This window comes from Ostrinia furnacalis, unplaced genomic scaffold (assembly GCF_004193835.3).
Source record: "Ostrinia furnacalis isolate ACB-3 unplaced genomic scaffold, ASM419383v2 OfSCF1802, whole genome shotgun sequence".
Lineage (NCBI taxonomy): Eukaryota > Metazoa > Arthropoda > Insecta > Lepidoptera > Crambidae > Ostrinia > Ostrinia furnacalis.
In genome coordinates, this window is record NW_021132041.1 from 47910 (window position 1) to 69205 (window position 21296).

Genomic DNA, 21296 nt, shown 5'->3' on the forward strand with positions numbered 1-21296 from the left:
GACGGATTCGATTTTCGATTCGATCAAAAAGTGCGTTTTGTCTAGGCACGCAGGTAGAGTATGTTGTACTTACCTCAATATACAAAGTTATAAAACTATAGTTGTAATTTTTTAAGGTGGAATTTAATATTTGATATTTATTATCTACATTTAATAATTAGGATTAAGCAGAACTCTGAGCTGAAAGTATGTATTATTACATTTTTAGCATAAAAAAACAAAAAGACAATTTCTGTAGTTTTCATAACTGGGTAATCATTAAAATTTTCTTATGAATAATTTTTCATTGGTACCATCAATTATTATTATTATGACAACCATTTTTAATTTAAGAAGTACAAAAGATTTATTAATTATAGCCTGACCAGGAACATAAAAACCCTCGCCATGTTGCGGAAAACTAATGGTACTAATTTCTTTTAATGGCAACAGTAACTGAAAACTTCATTGACATGTCACCTTGCATGTCAGTCTATTGTTGTCAAAGTGTAAACAAACTTTAATTTAAATGTGCGCAATTGATTTCGTGAATTAAATTGCTAAAATATTTTTATAGTCGTGAAAGAAAAGTGGTTCACAATGTGTTAATGTATTTGTCGAAGAGAAATACTAAGGGTTCGGACAATATTTTCATTGAATAATGTTTCCGACAAAGGTTGTCAAATTGACTGACATGTTTATCGTATAGTACAGTCCACTATGAAAATTAGCTGTAGTCTGTTTCAACTACCTATTTTAAAGTTTTTTGTCACTTTCTAAGTTTTGAATTTTATGGAATTGGGAAAGAAGTACCGAGTTTGAAGCGTTCATGAGCAGACATTGCAGTTGAATATTCAAGTTCTGAATTTGATTATTGATGAATAATAAAATAAATCCTACTAGCTCGATTGATGGTTTCATTTAATTTATTTAAACCAGGTTACCTTTAATAATATTTTTCGTTCATTTATGAAAATATCAAATTAGCCCGTAATCCTGAATCCTGATACATAAATTAATTTAACACATGTACGACTGTACTCAGTGTTGCACTATCAAATGCAATTGAAGCGCCTCTATGCCAGGGTTTTTATGTTCCTGGTCAGGCTATACAGTAGAATTTAAACTGCAAGAGTAAAATTTTATATCATCGGCATTCAAATTACCACAGTTCAGACGAAAGAAAATGAATGTGCTCAACGCATAAAAAGAGAGATTCCGTGAAAATAACGAAAAATATTATTCAAAGGGAATTTCATTCAATTTAAAACGGTAAAAATATATAAATCACACCAAAAATGTGATTTTTTTTCTGTTTTTATCAACGTGCCGCACCAGTGCCCCGATTGCGCTATTTTTTAACGTCTCCAACTCATTGATGGCGCTTCTCCTCCGGTTGTGGACTGTTTTTCATTCCAGCTGAGCTGCAAATTCGGTATCGCGGTTAAGTTCACGCGCAAACCGCAAACAAAGACAAAACAACGTATTTAATCACTTTCCATTAAGTCAAAATAAAAAAAATCTAATCAAAATCACCGATTGCGCTAAATATTTTCAACTATAGGTGTGCCAGAATCTCATGGCAAATGGGGAAAATAAACTTTGTTGAGTGCAATACTGGGGAAATTGGATTAAACGATCTTGATACTGTTTAATTTTTTATTTATGACTAGTATTAATGAACATGAAGTACGAATATACATTTTAGGTATGTGTATGAAGAATGTTGTTAGACATCGAGTTTTTAACATAGTCTTGAAAAATAAGTAAACCGTATATTACTGTAAATAATTTTACTGTGTATCATATTAATTTATAACTTATCACTTCATTCAGAACCTTAAAACGATTCTAAGAACTCCACTTGCATTTCTTGTTCTTCAATAGATGATCAAGTTGAAGAGGTATTTATTTATACACGGTGGAATTTTGTAATGCCACATGGAGGGAAAGTACTCTTAATACTGTAGATAGAAAATTTTACTGAAAGAGAACATTTCTTTATTTTTGAAAAAAAAAGAGAACTGCATTCAAAGATTTTCGAATTTTTTTCGAAAATTCACTACTATACCATACAATTTTCTTTTCAAAAATAAAGGAGTGTTTTCTTTGAGAATTTTTTTCTATCTACAATATTAAGAGTAGGTACTTTCCCTTCAGGTAGCATTACAAAATTCCACCCTGTATAATATAAATCGCTATTTCAGCATTTCAATTACTCAAACTTGCTTGATGAAATCTTTTTCAATTTTCTTTACATGGTTATAACTTTTTCACTATTCCTCTGCACCAATGTGTGAAATACACCTGAAAACCCCGATAAAGCAGCTATAAGGTAAGAATAATATAAAAATAAACATAACCCTCTTCTGACGCAGTTAGGTAATAAACTAAAAGTATCAAAACATTTTACTCCAACTTACTGTCAACTCAACGACGCGCATTAAAATCAAAGATTGACTTTGAATTATGCCTTATTTTACGATACACATTGAAAACAATATGATTTGCTTGAGCTTTTTCGACTTTTTCACAAAAATAACAAATAGGCATGAAGAGATTACAAAATTTCTGCAGCGGCTGACAAATCTTTTGATTTACTTTGACAGGTGACAATAAAGCCATAGACAATGGCCATATGAAAAACACACTTTTCCAATATTTTTGTTTGCCATGAGATTCTGGTACACCTATACTATGCAACTAGAGTACGAATATCACAAATAAATTCGTATCGCGGTGTCGCTTTGACATAAAACAAAACGCAACTGCTTCTTTGCGTAAAAGCTGAAAGAAAGCAACTTTTTCTCAAACGCCTTCATGAATATTTGCTGTGTTTTACTGAAATAATAAGGTTTTCGGACTTTTAATGGAAAGTGATTAAATCCGTTGTTTTGTCTTTGTTTACAGTTTGCGCGTGAACTTTACCGCGATACCGAATTTGCACCTCAGCTGGAATGAAAAACAGAGCGCAATCTGGAGAAGAAGTGCTAATGAATTGGAGACGTTAAAAAATAGTGCAATCGGGGCACTGGTGCGGCGCGTTGATAAAAACAGAAAAAAAAATATTTTACATTTTTGGTGTGATTCTGATCCTTTCGAACCTTTTCCTTTCCTGTGAATGCACAACACTATTATGATTTTTAAATAATAAGTTGCAGCGTGGAGTCCTACTATTTAGCCAAACTTTTTTTTTTAGTTTTTTCATGTTGCCAGTTTATTGAAAACAACTTAATAGTAGAAAAAAGTTTACGCTGTAACGCAGATAGCGTTACAGCATAAACCTTTGAAAAGAGGCTAATATTGTAATTTTATGACTTTCCAACAACAATGGATGTTCTTCTTGGAGATTAAAAACTGCGCCCATTCCAAACCAAGCAAAGCTTGTATTAAATCAGACATTGATCTAGGCTCTAGGTTGATATTGTGTAAAAAAATACATTACATGTGTAAGTACTTACAAACGAAGAGTTTTGAAACATGTAAACTGGAAATAAGATAATAATTAATAATTTATTAAATAAGACAATAATAATTTAATTGCCTTATGTTCAAGTCGTATTTTCCTGCACATTTATTTATGTACAATGGTTTTATTAATCTAAGTGTACAATTAAATGCTGTTGAAACATTGTTAAACAAATAAAACAAAATAAATAAATAAATAAAACTATTATAATTATTATTTATAACAAATAAACAATTTTCTATGAAAAGGAGTTAAGAATAAGAAGCTAAACAAAGAAAAATGAAACGAACCCTATACCTGAACCTTTAATCTTGAATACATTTAAAAATATCTGTGGGTCAAAATAAGTGGCACTATTAGATCGAATCGAAAATCGAGTCCGTTGAAACTCCATACAAAAAAGGCTTTTCGTCCATCTTTTCTTTCAACATAAAAATTACTGACACATTTGGCAGGTTCCGAGGTTCTTTGATGAATAATCGTAGAAAGAAGCGATTTTAGTAGAAAGGTTATTAAAACCTGGTAACCCTGACACAAAATTGACGAATCACAGAGCGCAACAAACAAAACGATTCCGGCTGATGTGCTTGTCTGTCGCTCCTTCGTAGAGTTGCGCTTGGAAATTATTCTATCGTATGTTTGTGTATGAAAATGAGTGAAAAATAAGTTTTCTTGAATGAATGAGTGTTCTAATAGCTGCCGAAATTAATATTGGACAAATTCCAGTTGACTATTTAGTGAAATTCAGTGTTAATCAACCGTTCATCGGGATTACATGGAGGGTATTCATGTTTATAAATATTGATTTGTTGCATCGTGTTTTCTAACGTTTCTATTGTGCTGCTAAACGTGTAGTGAAATGTAGGTAACCGATAAAAGTGGTGGAATATTGTGGTAGTTCCTAAAAATGGATCAACAATATTTAGTTTGCAATGGCGCGCCCGCGTTTGTGATTGCGTGTAGTGTTTGAGTTTTGTTCCTTGTGTTTTTGTGTTTATCAGACAATGGAGGGAACTACTGAGAAGGATTGCTCCCCATTATGGAGCCTGTACCAGCAGATCGTGTCGGATATGAAGGTAGGTCACAGCAATTTCTTTTTCACGACGTATGGCGGAACCGATAACGTTCTACTTTTCTTGAGCATTGTCCCGGTAAATCGGTCGTATCGAACGAATTATGTGTTCGAAGTGCTTTAGTGATTTCTTAAATCACTTTTTGCAATATCAACCGGTGTTTGCCAGCCAATTAGAGTTTATTAGACCTAAAACATACACAAGCCATTGTATGTTCTAATTAATCAGTTTTTATTAACAGATTAAATCATGAGACAGTTGATCCTATTTTGTACAATTAATCACTACTAAAATGTGCACAAAAACATGTTTGTCCTCATTGTCCTCATAATTTTCCTGTAATTATTATAGGTACTTGTCTTATAAGAAGAAAACCTTTTAAATAGGCATTTAACTATTGCTGGCATTGCACTCTTCTTACCCTATGTTTTACACATTTTAATTTAATGTCTAAAACATAAAGCATTAAAATAGCTAAACTCAGGTTATTGTCAATCTTCTGCAATCTATATATAAAAATGAAACCCGTTTCGCGTTGTCACGGCATCACGTGTGAACGGCTGAACCGATTTCGATAATTCTTTTTTTTAAATGTTTGTGGAAGTCCAAGGATGGTTCTTACGGAAAAAAATATTAAGAAAATCTCTACGCTAAGGCGGTACGAAGTTCGCCGGGTCAGCTAGTTTTGAATAAATAACAATTGTAGGTATTAAATAATCTATAATTGTATTATGGAACATTAAAATTATCAAATCAAAGGAGATAGTCTAATAAGAATTTCAGGTGATCATGACTGTTGAAGTGTTGTTGACTCTAATTTAACTATTACATATTTGAACATGAAAATAAACTTGATAATGATGCAGTGAAAGGACGAAAATAATAAGTTTTAATTAAGTAACAAAAAATTTTAGTATTTGGTCTAAGTTTAACTTCATGATGTCACAAAATAATTTATTAACAATTTCAATAAAAATTATTGTGTAAATAATCTGTAAACTTTTGCAACATGCAAAAGATCCATTATAAATTATTATTATGCTAAAGAGAAAACAAGGTCATAATGACATCTTCTATTCCGTACACATTTGCTTATTATGCGATACACTGTACTCAGCGATCATCACTTTGCATTCGTATGATGTTTTAATTCATCGGTGTTAGCTATGTTTTAGTATTTTTTATTCAACAATTGCTGATTCGAGTCCTAAATAAATAAAATAAAAAATAATCTTTGAGTAGCCTTAATTTTAATTCTGACTTGATGATTTGGTTACAAGAAAAGATTGGATGTTACAAAACAAGATAACTTCAAGGGAGTAAAAATAGTTGTAGTATAGCCAGATTAACATTTATACTTCTATTCAATAGCTCAAGTCCTATTAGATCTAAAAATTAATTGAATGATTCATTTTCTACATTCTGCTCAGTGATCGCGAAACGCGTAGTAAAAAGAGACTGACAGATCGAAATGCTAGCAGGCGAAGTCGCGGTCAGAAGCGAGTTTATTCATATAGGTAGGATATCAGGTATTGTAATCATGTCACCTCCTTGATTCTATCAATAAAACATCGTAATATTTTAGTATGCAACAGTTTCATTCAGGTGACATCATTCAGTAAAGTTAGAATATTAGTAAACATATGCCTTACAAGGTTTACAATCAAGTCTATTTTGTTCAAAGTTGAAGGTTAAAGGTAAGAATCGATATGGTATCGTTGTCATTGACGCCGCTCTCCGCGACGCCGCAGATTTTGATTAAATGCTATCGCAATCTCTTTCAAAGTGATGGCGACAAAGCGACTATGTTCATAAAACGCCTTGATAACTTAGGCTTACGGCATTTATGACAAATAGATAAATTTAATATTATTGTCATGAAAATATTTTAGCCGTGTGACAAAGTAGACAGGACCACTCTTCCCGTGAATATCGGAAGACGTGACTAAAGAAGAAATATGCGAACATCAAAGCCGGCCGATCTTATCGTCGTTTTTAGACGACAAACGTATGGGCTTATCGTTTAAAATCGATAAAGGTTAACTGGCCAATAATAATCAAATTAAATTATTCTGTCTTTCACGTTAAAACACCTACACAGCTCTTCCGCTAATCCTATTAGAAAGACGCTCAAGTAGGCCTCAAATTCTTAATAACTAGTCTTATGTCGGCTTTCTATGAAGTAACCAGAGTGTGAAGCGCACCACCATTTGTGCCACAATGCATTCTCGGTTCACATATCGGTTACAATCATAATTGATCAATTATTCTTTTCTGTTATTGAGAGCGAGTGTCAATTCATCCGTAATATATTATGTTCAGCATGAGACTATAGTGACATTAACTTCTTGTGCCAGATTCATTTCTTGTTAACTTTTTCTGTGTACTATGCACACGAAAAAACGAGATCTAATAGAGTTATTTACTTTCCTAGCTCTCATTAAACCTAGCCAGCTAGTGCAGCTCAAGTAAACACTGAGTCAGTGGCGGCGTAGCATGGGGTGGCACCCGGGGCGATCATCCCCCCCCCCCCCCGTCATAAGTCCTAAGGCACCCCCTGGTAACCCTCAGGTTTTGGTTTCCTACCGATTCGAAGATTGAAAGATAATCGCACCCCCCCGTATCATGANCACCCCCTGGTAACCCTCAGGTTTTGGTTTCCTACCGATTCGAAGATTGAAAGATAATCGCACCCCCCCGTATCATGACATAGACCGCAGATTTGCCATGCAGATGTGCCAGTGAGTACTAATCTTCGCGACTTTTGTCACCCCCTGATGCTTGGCACCCGGGGCGGACCGCCCCCACCGCCCCCCCCCTTACGCCGCTACTGCACTGAGTGATTGAGTGATTTGTTATGTAGTCGTGTTATTTTGCGACAAAAACGCACAGTCTTCATAGATAAATAATAACGCATAAACATAATAATATGTAAAATGAAAGTTACTCAGAATATAAAAGTTCGTGTTCTTCATCACACGATCATTTACCCTTAGTTTTAATTTTGTATTTCTTTTAATTGTCAGTTTTGTCTACCTATCGACTCTCCGCGGGAATCGAACCTCAGCTGGCATTCTAGTCCACCCCGCCACTTTAAAAGAATACCTTACTGTAATTACACTAATCCATTCCAAATACAGCATGTTTCAATCTTCATTGTATTCATTCTCGTACTACCCAAAGTAAGAACAAATTATGGCAAAAAAATGATCACTTTTGAAGGAGCGCAACTTTATAATAAAATACCCTCAGAAATAAAAGATGTAAGCTCATTTAGTGGATTTAAACTTAAACTTGCTCAACATATTTTAGAAAGTACCTAAGCAGTTGGTTATAAAAAAATAAAATAAAATGATACGAATGCACTAAATGAGTACCTACCTTTTGAACCTACCTACCTCTTGGCGTTTTGAACGATCTATTTAAATACTCATGTAAATGATGTTCTCATGTAAGTGACTATTTGTCTTTTTTGAGAATAAATTTCTTTAACCATTACCAACACAAATTTTCAATTCACAGTTTTTGTTCATGCGTTGAAAAACAAACTAAATATTTGGATCGTAGTATCGCGCTGATTCGCGCTACTGTACAAATATTCAGTAGGTTCTCTACTACGACCCGGTCGAGTGAACTAGGCACCTGGCGGCCGTGACTAGGGTTGCCAGGTCCAAAAACACAAAGGCCGGACTCTGTGCTTCATTTGGCCGGACATTTTACCTTAAAAGCATGCAATTAGTGTCATAGCTCACGAGTGAGTACTATCATCATCGGTTGCCCAACGTCTTGATGCGTGCGCTTCATATTATTCTGTGGCTCGACTTTCGCCTCCTTTGGGCAGACAAATAAAAAGCCTAACAAAGGCCGGACAGGCCGGACAAGACAATATTTGGCCGGACAAGACCGTAAAAAGCCAAACATGTCCGGCTAAAGCCGGACACCTGGCAACCCTAGCCGTGATGTCACCTCGAAGCTCTGGTACGAACGTGGGGAGATGTGCGGGTGAGTGTGAGGAGAGTCGCATCCCAACGAGGTGCGACAGTTAACTCGACCACGTTGCCATTGCGTCCAAGGTCTGGAAGACGTCGATGGACCGACGATCTTGTGAAGGTCGCGAGCAGCGTAGCGCCGTTCGTTGTGGAAATCCTTAGTCCCAATGCCTTTGTCCCGCAGTGGACGTTTTTTAGTTTTGTGTAATGTGTCTTCTGAGATTCCGGATAATCCGCAATGACCGGAATTTTATTACTCCACTCGCGAGCTCTGTCAAATGAATAGAAGTGATGATATTTAATTTGAAATTAAAATTCTTGAGAAGATCCTAGACCTAGTAATACTTTACCGGACATCCTCGAAATTGACTTGAAACTATTTCTTTTGCTTTTTTTCACTCTAATCCAGGGTTTCCCAAACTATGGCCGCGACCCACTGGGTCGCGAGCGAACATTGAGTGGGCCCTACCTGTAGAACGACACACCACCCTACAGATCCGAGTCCTTTATTTAGGCATATTGGTAACGGTTAAATATCCTATAGGTGGGTCCCGAGTTTGGGAACTTGTATTAGATGAGTTGTAGCCCAGACAACTTTAGGAACCACTGCTTTCCTTTCTTCGTAAACAGTGGGAGGTGCCGCGGTGGCGCTGTATCATTCTCCATTGTGTTATTCGCTACCGAAGGCGCCAACCTGATCATTACTTACATGGATCACGCTCTATTACACACCAAAGCTGGCCGAGTTAACCAACGCGTTTCTACTACGAAAACCAGTTTAACTAGGTTTAGTTTTTGTACAGGATTGATTAGATAATGCGCCGAAATCTGGACTAGTTGGGGACTCTAAAAAGCTGTGGATGATAAACGTTTTGGACGTATTTCCTTCTTGCTTGTCTATAAAATTTTCGCGTTAATTACAGCAAATTAGACTACGTTTTTGTTGCAAAGTCTACAACAACTGCATAAAATGCCACTGTGTTTAGTTTTGTAATAGATACAGATATATGACAGTAATAGATGACTTTTATTGATTCGTTCTCTCTCTCTCCCCGTTCTCGTTTCGACAAAGGCCTCCAAGGAATCCATAACGCCCGGTCCTGCGCTGCCCGCATCCAGGTTCTTCCCGCGACCTTCACCAGATCGTCGTATTACCTATGCCACTGCTACAGCTCCTATGATATCTCATAGTTTTCCCAGTTATCGCCGTACGCTACTTTGTAATATTTTTTCAAAGACATCGGCGTTGTATATTCAAAAGGATGATAACACTATTAAAATTCTAGTTGCTCACGGGCTTTGTGTCCTTATACGTCGGCGGATTACTTGCACTAATTAAGTAAAAACAAACGATATTATGTTAAGAATTTGACTGCAGATACAATAGCCATTGGTTCCCAAACTTATTTGAGACGCGCCTTCTTTCGACCATACAAAAAATTCAAGTTAATAATAAATGTATTCTACTAACATACAGAAAAAGATACTTATCGCACAAAACTTGCTCTTTCAAAGAATTCCCTTTAACAGCAGATATAAAAGGGCCTTCCGCCCCTCCGAATTGTTTAACTTTTCCCAATAAAACACCTTTATGAGAGCTCCGCTAAAGTCACCTTGACCTTTAGGGTCGCTTTCTACGCAGACTAGGTCTAGCTCTAGCGCTAAACTCGAGTCAGTGCCCGAGGTAATGAGCACCACGGGAGGGTAATAATAATAATAAATACACTTTATTGCACACCAAACAAATAACAGAAGAAAAGGAACACACAAGGTACAATTAGGCGGTCTTATCGCTATGAAGCGATCTCTTCCAGACAACCTATGGTGGTGTTTTGAGGGTGTTTTTGTAACATCAGTGAGACTTCAGATCTCTTCAGATTTATTATGCTCTGTCACACTATACAGGGTGGAATTTTGTAATACCACCTGGAGGGAAAGTACTCTTAATATTGTAGATAGAATTTTTTTCTCAAAGAAAACATTTCTTTATTTTTTAAAAGAAATAGAACTGCATTCAAAGATTTCGAAAAATTTGCTTGCCACACCCGGGAATCGAACCAACTAAAATCTGTTAAAAATTACACCCTGTATTTTTATTGCATCGATCGTTAGGGTTAAGTATAAGGATGAAATCTCTCTAACAAACTTGATAAATCAAATGAAAGGAAAACCATGAAATCTTAAATTATTTTAATTATGTACAGAAAATTGTATGGTATGGTAGTGAATTTACGAAAATTTTTCGAAAATCTTTGAATGCAGTTCTCTTTCTTTTAAAAAATTAAGGAATGTTTTCTTTCAGTAAAATTTTCTATGTACCGTATTATGAGTACTTTCCCTCCAGGTGGCATTACAAAATTTCACCCTGTATTGTCAATGTAAAGCCACGATATCCGAACGGTGAAGGGATCGGACTGGCCGACTCGTGATGTACGTACGAGGGGCTAACGGGAGTATTAGTAATTTGTGTATAACAAATTACTAATTATGTCCCCCTCCCGTGTCGCTCCCATACCTCAGGTATTGTCTGAGTTAAACGCTAGACTTATAGTCTGCGACCTTATAATCCGTTCTCTTAACCCTTTGTGAGTTTACGAACATATTTATTGTAAAAGTAATTCGATAGCAATTGGGATTAAGCGTAGACAGAAGGACACTTCAGCTTTTGTGGTTACATAAAGTTGATAGATGTTGACGTTTGGATATAATGTTTTTCATTTTATTTTTAATGTTGTTGGATTTTGTATATGTATGTAATATCTAATACTAGCTTTCCGCCCGCGGCTTCGCCCGCGTGGAATTTTGTCTGTCACAGAAAAACTTTATCGCGCGCGTCCCTGTTTCAAAAACCGGGATAAAAACTATCCTATGTTCTTTCCCGGGACTCAAACTATCTCTATGCCAAATTTCATCAAAATCGGTTGCGAGGTTTAAGCGGGAAAGCGTAACAGACAGACAGACAGAGTTACTTTCGCATTTATAATATTATAGTTGGGATTGTCAAACTCGAAAGGGTTTGTGAATAAGTAGAAGTATGTATGTATGTATTGATATCATTGACCTTTGTATGTATGTTTTGATATCAAATCCAAAGAAACCAATATCTCTCATCAAATAAATACTTTCTTTCTTTCTTTCTTTCTTTCAATATCAAATTCTGCCTTAATACGCAACTTTTCTCCAAATAACAAAGTTGTTACGAAAATGTATTTTCTGTAACTAAACTCCGGACGTAACTAAAACTAAACTAAAATACCCAAAAATTCGTAAAAAGTTCATTTTCCGACGAAATCCAGCCAGAATACTAACGCCCGTATTTACAAACGATGCTTGCTTAAGTGAAGCAGCAAATCGAACGCACAGTGTTGAATAGAGCTCTGTTATTGGTTCGTGTGTGACCCTGTGAGTCCACGCGCACTGTGAGACCTCATAGTAATGTTTGCGAATACGGGCGGGGTTATTCCGTATTCGACCCACGACAACTCAACCCACTCATTATTTTTTCCTTACTCAACCCAATTTTGTTCCTTACTCTACCCACAATAAATTTTTAATTTTATGTTCCTTATTCACCCCAAAAACTTTCCTAGCTCAACCCATTTTAAAACCACTTAAAAAATATTATATTTTTATGTATGGTCAGAATAAAAATATATTTTTTAGAAATTTAAGCTCCATTAACTTTTGTGTTAAGATCGTTCTATTAAATAAAACTGCAGGAATTCTGATACAATAATACATTTGAAAAACGTTTTTCACAAAAGGACACAAATCAAATAATGACTAATTAAAATCTACTATAAATCCACTATAAATCTGCTATAAATCAAACGACTGTGATTTTTTATTAAATTAGTATAACCACCAAGCGATGGCGTATAATTTTTTCCCTAGACACTTATTCATGAATGTATAAATATTTCAAATAATACAATGTATTTCATCTTTTTTTTTCAAGCGGTATGAGATGACAAAAGAAAAATAATAAAAGTATTCATGTGGACAGCTAATCTCGCGGTAAAAGTTTTCAGCCTCTAAATTTGTTTATGTATTTACCTTAAAATAAAATAAAATCTTTGATATATTTTAGTTAATCAACATATTCATATCTTATAATTTTTTCATGTAGGTGATGTTTTTTATTTTTTTTATTTAATTATAAATCAATGTACATACTAGTATGCATTTATCATTATTAAATTTCTGAAAAAACAGTAAACGTTGTTTTGCTATCCATACTTATTTTTGGTATATTTACTTTGGGTTGAGTAAGGAATGCATTTGGGTAGAATAACGAAATTATGTAATGGGTTGAGCTAGGAATACTAATTTGGGATGAGTGAAGAAATGGGTTGAGTAGTCATGGGTCGAATAAGGAATAACCCTACGGGCGTAAACTACGTAGCCGACGATATGTCTGGCTAGTTTTTATTTCGTCCTAGAAAATCATTTTCTTGACCATTAACGTTAAAAACGTTGTCTTTGTACCTAAAAACTTATGTAGCGTGTTAAAATATAATTCTTAGAGGGGTTTATTACATGCACTGATGGCAATTAGCCGGTCTCTTTGTATAGGCACGGAAAAAATCAAACTGACTGATGTTATTTTTATTTTAGTCTCTATGGTGTGCTGTTATTATTCATTCACAATTATTATTTTATTTTATTTACCAACTTATAGTAGAATCATAAATAGCACATTTATTATTGTTCAGATAAACACAATTTTTATGCGAGACGAACTTCACCTTCACTGATTCGGTTTTTATTGGCGGTCAAACTGTAGATCCTGTCCTGGCTACACAGGAGTTGCAGCGGTGGGGACGAAAGGTGGGAATAGTCCCGTATTTGACACAGATGACGCTTCTTGCTAAGAATGGACACACACACACTAAGAAAGGATAATTTCTATGTCCGCACGTAATGCGTTCGCTCATTGCGTTCATTTCAGTTCATCGCGTGACTGTAAAGTTTGTTCTTCACAGCGATCCGTCATTTGGTTTAGAAATAGGAAGTTCAGCAATCGGTTAAATTCGCAAAGGAAATTGCTGTGTGCCAACAGCAAAAACTATTCGAAATCTGGTACACTACATTATGTTTGGAAAGGTCAAATTGGTTTGCATTTTTTAAAAACTATAATGACAGCAAGAAGACAGTGCCGATTAGTGCCACAGAATAATGTACTTTATACTTTATAGTACACTAGACACATACGAGCACGTTAATTTATAGTTGTATTAGATGCTATTTTGCGGCATAAATGGCACCAAAAATTATACAAAGCTTTATTCAATTTTAAAGTTTACAAGCGAGACTAAGTAAAAAAAAAATAAAAGAACTAAAAGAAAAGTAAAACAATATTATTTGGATGATATTGTCATCATCATATTATATTTTATGTATTTTATTAACAGTGTTGTTACGAATAAGGTCGCTATATATAATTTATGTTATTTAGTTTCTTTGTGATTAAGGTCTGATAAAAATATCATTACATTTATTTTTCCAATAAACACTGAAGTTCAAGAACAATTTTCTGATAAAAAAGTTATTAAATCCAAGTATTAGTATAAAATTAAACAATATTATTAAGAAATTACAACAAACCAGTGCAACAAATAATATCAACCAATCAAACGAATGAATTAGATTAAATGGCATAACTGTTATTTAATCCGTTTGTCTAGTCTTAAGATATTTTAAAATGAAACGGAAATGACGAATCGTTGAACATGCTATTAATATCACAGTGGTTTCCCGAATAGTAGCATAAAAATTAGGGTGCGCGTAAGCAGAGAAATCTGAGGACGGACGAATTTAAATAGTTTATTTTTTGCAAGTAGGCTCCCAAACAGCACTTTTAGAGTAGGCGCACACCGTTGATTTTTAATTGACCGATAGTTGTGCCCGATTTCAAATTGTATGAAGAATCGGCCAAATCGAATCGGCGTATTGTGCGCACTCCCATACATGCCCATACTGATCAACAGCCCGACTAAACTATCGGCCGACGAAAAATCAACGGTGTGCGCCTACTCTTACAAGTCCCACCCAACTGACCCAACCGTATTAGTCCTATCCCTGCTTCGGGTCATTATAAGGGCCAGGTGCTGAGAAAAACCAGTGTAAGAAATTCAGTCTACTATGGTCAGCGTAAGAGCATCTAGCAATTTTAAAGTATGAATGACAAGAAGTATGGGCAAAAGTTGACTAAGACTAGGCGCAGACCATCGATTTTTCGTCGGCCGATAGTTTAGTCGGGCAGTTAATAGTATGGGCATGTATGGAAGTGCGCAAATTACGCCGATTCGATTTTGCTGATTCTTCATACAATTTAAAATCGGGCACAACTATCGGCCCACTAAAAATCGGTGGTCTGCGCCTAGTCTTAGTAAATGCACAGAAAATCATGTCATTTCGGGTCAATAGAATACTCCGTATGTCTATTGGCATATGAATCTTTTAATAATACTTAATTACCAGACTATACTGCTCTGCGCTCCTTAGTTGCATCGATTGCATCCTTGATGCATCGTCGCATTGTACGCGCACCCTTAAGGCGTTACTAGGCGTGTCTTGTCATCATTTTGATGATTTAATGTACCGCAAATAGATTTTAAGCCGAATTTTTGGTGTTGGTCACGCTTGTCTAAATTACGAAAGGCATATAAGTCAGTAGGGTAAAAGTAATAAATTTAATGGTTCATATCACCCTTTTACTTTGATGACGTTATTATTAATGCACACTGTAAACGTTTTTTTTTCTTGTTATACGATTTGTATATTCTGCCATAAAATCGTCATAGTTTACAACTGAAATAGAAGTGCACGAGACAAGTCAGTTTCTTGTATTTAAGTTCACTAATCACTACATGGACCATTTGCAACTAACTCCATTTGTTTTGCAAACCACCACTAGTTAATGTGTCCTCCGAAGCACAGAGTCACTTTTTATCGGATATTGGAAAGACAATCATACTTAGTTATAATATTATAATCGTATACCAAGAAGAATAAAATAATATAAAAGCGTCTTTTGTTAGTATGCAAAAAATAAGACCTTTTTAAAATGTTCCTTGCCAGTTTTCACGACGTCATAGTACACAAAAGCGAATTCAATGGAGTGTTCGCAGTTTTTATTCAAAAGTTCGCCTCACACAGCAACCCGTTCCGAAACCCACTTGCTAGGGTACCGGTTCTGCACCGTTCTCGTATCTGGGACTAGTGATGTGCTTTCATAGATTCGCTATCGGGTTCTGTCGATACTCGGTAAATAGTTATAAAATATTTAGTGCGTAAAATTTGTAGTAAAATCGTGGCTGGTCCTAACTCTATTTCTGGGGCTTATTTTTCTCTGTCACTCATTCTGGCATTTCCCTTTGAGTGAAAGAGATGGGTAAAGAGAAGCCCTGCCCTGAGAAGGTCAGAATAAATGTAATTGAATATAATTGTGGCGAGAATTTATTGTGCCATAAAGTACAAGGCCAAAACCACCCCTGTACTAAGGGTGAGTCTTGTCACATGCAGGGGACTTTGAGCTATTTACTAAGTAAATGTGCAGCCGTATCGTTTTAACATGTGGGCCATGTGGCAGTGATTACTTCCCCACTGAAAGTAACCTGACAATCGAATCGATCCATTGTCCATTTATAACCGATTACGGCCATAGATCAGCAGAGCTAAAAGTAACCTGACAATCGAATCGATTTATAATCGATTACGGTCTAGTGGGCGCATCGCATCACTATAGGACGCCTGTGTGTCTCTCACAGCAGACAATGGAAATGGGTTGCTGTACTCTTGGACTTGTTAGCTCCCTGCAGGCCGGAGCTTAATAATTGGGCCGCCATTGTTGTGGCGAACGATTAAACCGCATCGCTTGCGTTGAGCTGGAAATGCTGGAATTAAGACTGTTTTGCTGGCATCGAGACATCATTTTGTTATTTTACGAGAGCAACTATCAGATGTTTTAAGGCTCTGGGTTTCTCCAAGTTCATCCAGACAAACTTATTATAAAAAAGCTCTATTAACGTAATGTAACATGTCATTTAGTCTTCATTTCAGTTCAGTTTCAGACTCGTCCTGAGTCTGAAACTGGACTGAATCTCTCAATATGCTATGACAAATCGCACGCAAACGGTGGGGATTAGTAGTTTATCGAGTAACAGCATTGAATTGAAAGTAAACTATTATTGAGTATAGTTCGACCTAGGGACCTACTAGGTAGTTGGATATCAGGTCGTGTCGTGATGAAGACATCTAAGACTTGAAACAAAATTAATATTCATTTTCTTGCACTTACTTATCCGTTATCCGTTAATCAATTCAAATTGATGAAACCATAGAATTAATCTGCATCATAAACCAGCCTCAACAAATGGACCAGTCAAAATTTACGACTGTGTGTTTTAACAACAAACTCCTCATAAAAGTTGACGTTTCAAGTGCTGCCATAACTTATCCAAGACAATAAGGTAAAAGGAGAAAATATCCTCCAAACAGAATGTAATATTCCCGTTGGGGTATCAAATGGGAGCAATTGACGGTAACGTTACCGTTATTTTGCAATTTATGATGTTGTTTAGGGTTGTCGACCGACACTGTTAATATAAATATTCTGGATTTAATCAAATCCGTCCGATAAAATTTGGCTGAAACAAACAAACGAACGAATCAAATCCAAAGTAAAACGACAGCAGTACATATTACGTTTTCACTAATCTCATCAGAGCTAAAAAATATGAAAGTGATTCTTTTTTGACTGAAATGGGATACTTTTTAATTTTTACGGCTTTCGCTGTGTGTGGTAATACTGTATTTTCCTGAAAGTACCTACTTGAGCGAAGCTACCTACATGCGAAGGTAAAATTAACGTGATAAACATTATTTTTGCGATGTTACCGTTAATTCACTTGGATAACAACCTGTTTCTGCACATCCGGACATGTCGCGGTAACTCGTTCGCTAATTAATTCGGCAAGTTAAAATGAGATAAGGATGCTTTAAATATCCTGGCTTTGGTGTGTGAAACTCATGTTTTATAGGTCGATGAATTGTTAAATGAACCCCAAAGTTAATTGCGATCAACTGGTGAATGTAAGGACTTATATTTTCCACTTCTACGTTCTCCTCAAAGTTAAGTTTCGTTTGTGACCTTTATTTAAGCCCAAGCCAACAGATCATCTCCACTTTTCGTTGTTTTTTATACCCAACATAACCGAATTACTTACCGAGTATTACAGGACCACTTCTTCTCTTCCGGTGGATGTCGCAAAAGGCGACTAAGGGACGAATATGCGAACATTTACATTCCAAATGCCTGGTAAATTAGAGTAACTAAATGACCTGATGATGATGATAACGACTGAAGTACTCAAGTTTTAAATGCAACTTAGAATCCAAAATAAACACTGTATCCGTTCATTACTTAGTATACAAAATTACCTGAAGTGTATCAAAACGCGAAACTATGTGTGCTCGCTTATATTTTTAATTAGTTGCAAAAGAATTTTAACGATCCAAGTAATATTTGTTACTATAAATGAATCATCTTAACTGGAAATGCTCTGGGCTATTAAATATGATCTAATGTGTCTTGTATAATTGCTTCTTATTACCGACTAAATTGTTTTTCTTGAGATTCATTTTGGTCAGACTTATTTTTATTGGTAGATTTGATGTAATCCATAAAACTGTTGTGAAGGTTATCGTATTTACTCATCTTCGTTGCAATCAGCTTAAATTTCACTCGATATCGTCATAGTGATACATTATTACTTCTATGTTTTCGACAATATCTCACCTATTTGGTTTAGAAGTCAGAAATCGTATGGCGACGTATGTGTATCAATATCAACTGAGTATACAACTCTATCCATCCTGATCCCTGAGATACCTGAACGCTATCATGATTGACCGAGAGAAAATATGAAAATTTGTGGAATCTTGAAATACGAAACCTCTGTTCGTGTGTCTATGTGCTTAATAGCGGCTTCAAGAAAGCCAATGCTTTATCATTTTTGAAAGTTTAAGAATCTGCGGCACACTCAATCATGAGACGATAATATTAATGCGAATACATGAACAAAATTGTCCTAAAATTAAATCAAACCTCATATAAGCATTTGAATGCCACTCAAAACATTTTCGTTTATTACTCTCTCGCGGACGTTATTTGCTCGGCCGGTCGAAACTTTTTTAATTTCTCCCCGTTATCACGAATGCGATATCATCGTTTTCGCTATCCACTTGCCCTTAAATCACCGAACGCTCCGTTGGGGTGTTGCTAGGGTCGACAATTGGTCCCATTTTGTATATCTAGTCCCCTTTTGTGTTTGATATTGAATTTGACTGCGTTTGAAACGGTTCACTTTGAAGTTTTTGGAAATATATTAAATTCCTACGTTTTTAAAGTACTAATAAGTGTTAAAGTAAATAAATAATTTTAAGGATTTGAAACTAAAGTGACGAAAAAGTTTGCGAAAACTGCAATATCGAATCTGTTAACAGTAAAACGTAATAGTCGAATGTCGCTTCACATTCATAATGGTGAAATTTTTTGATTGAAAAACATTGATCGAAAGCTCAATTATGTATGAATTCTTTGACAATATTATGATTTTTTATAAGCTCTATAATGTCAGTCCAAGTAATTTATTCATCATCGAACAACCAAATGTGGTTTGTCTCAGCTGTGCGTTGATTAGTGATTCAAATCATGATAATTTAATATTAAGCTGCTGCTACCCCTGTAAAATGGAATTATTTTTAATTGCTGGCAGTGGCAGCCCTACAGTTATTATCTAAGGGGGCCGTATCGATTTGCCGCGTGAAGGTTAGGGTTAGCAGTTGGCTTCGATCCGTAGGTTTGTGTGTCATTCGTTTTGTAATACAGAGTTGGCAAAGTTATTTCTGGAGAGATTTTTTAGGCTAGATATAAATACACTGGAACGCAAAGAAAAATGGTCGGTTACAAAATCTTCAATACCTTTAAAAGTACCTTTAATCAGTTTTGGCTACAGACCTGATAAAAAGGGAGCCAGAGTCGATATGTCGAAATTCGTTTGCTTTGCTAACTTCTAGATTAAATTAAAGAGGCAATATTTTATTTCTCGTTATTCGGTGGTCTGAAATGAATCGAGACTGCTCTAAAAAGGTACCTAACATAACTTGCTAAATATTTTTCTTAAAACTGACACAACCACACCCAAACTACATACTAACCCATATAAAGCGTCAAACATTATCTCCAAGTTAACCTCTAATTTATTCAAGACTCATCATACCTTATGAGTTAGGGCGGTACCATTTTACCTGGCACGAGTACAGACGACGACACACAAGGTTGAGGCTCTTGTGCAGGTGGTAATAGGTGCTACTTTGCAACAGAAATCTGTAATCTGATGTGCTGTTGACTGTACCTACATTAGCAGCAGTGTGTAGCTACCAAGAGGCTAGGCGGGGCAGTGCCCTGGGGCCCTAAAGCTCAGAGGGCCCTCGAATCCTTACCAGAAAATATCAATCGAACAGAACTTTTGAAAATTTCTCCCATTTTCAAAATAAATAGAGAGAAATTCGAACGTTACACCTAGAGAATTCCCCTAAATTCTTTCTGTAGGTTGGCACTTGGCAGTTTTGACTGATAGCGTTAAGTACGTTTTATTATTAATCGACGTGCGTTTTATTGTGAAGAGAAGATAACGGTTAAAAAATAATGCTGTATCAGGAGTAAGCTTAATATCAATAAACTTAAAACCTAACCAGATTAGATAGCAGTGGGACTCCATTTTTATATTTGCCCTAGGGCCCTTGGTTACCTAGCTACGCCTCTGAAGCAGTAGACTTTCCTATCTAAGTTTGTTAAATCAAATACATTTTGTATCAGGTTTGGCCAAAGTTGGCCTTTGTGGCCCAACATAAATCACAAAAAGAAGAAAAAGGTGTCTGCAAAAGGGCTCTTTATCTTGTGCCCTACCAGCGCTTCGGGACAAACATTTGGCAAGTGGTGATAAAAAGGCGTTGTGACCAACTCGTTGTGTTTTTATTTATTTTTAAACTTGAGGTTGTCTTGGATACTTGAATAAAACTTCAGAATGTTCCACTTTGTAAAAAATATTCTTAGTTTGATTGCAGTCGTGAAACAACCATAGTTAAGAAAGAATAAATGATTCCACACTTCGGAGAGTAAGTTAACCCTTTATGGGGCTCTGAGCCATATTGCCGCCATAAATTGAACCTTGTTCACGCAAAGTTTGTTACAACTCCCATGGAGGACATTACACAGACTGTTGTCAGACTTATCCTAAATGTATATTTGTGTAAAAAACAAGAAAATCTTTAAATAATAACAGCTACGTGAATAGAATAGAAACAACAATACCAACAATACATAGGGATACTCGTAATAACCATAACATGGGTAGGATAAAAATGTAGCGAGTGATAGTACTTAGGATAATAATACAAAAAATAGTACATCACACACTGGCATCTTACGTTATTGAAATAGATGCGGTTTTTCAACAAAAGTGTCAGTCTGGTGTACACACGACAGACATGTCGATGAAGCACCTGATGTCGTGCCCTGAGTGCCCAAGCAACTGCACAGGAGGATTTGATGAGTGCTGCTGACAACGCCACTCTTGTGGCGGAGTTTTTGGCTGACACTGTGTAGGTTTGTTGTGGACACGAAAAGAAGAAGAAGACGACAACTCATCAGGCTACCCATTTTTCTTGCAAACTCTTCCCTATCACAACTGCACAAGAACCCGCAGTGGTTACATTATA

General features: G+C 35.8%; 1 protein-coding gene across 1 annotated transcript in view; it reads left to right on the plus strand.

Moving 5' to 3' along the window:
• Positions 1-4012: 4012 nt before the first annotated feature.
• Positions 4013-21296, plus strand: part of mim (missing-in-metastasis) — a 120031-nt gene continuing 102747 nt past the window's right edge. The window contains exon 1 of the mRNA XM_028305815.1: positions 4013-4524. Coding sequence (XP_028161616.1) covers positions 4453-4524 — 72 coding nt within the window. The 5' untranslated portion in view covers positions 4013-4452. The remainder of the gene's footprint in view (positions 4525-21296) is intronic.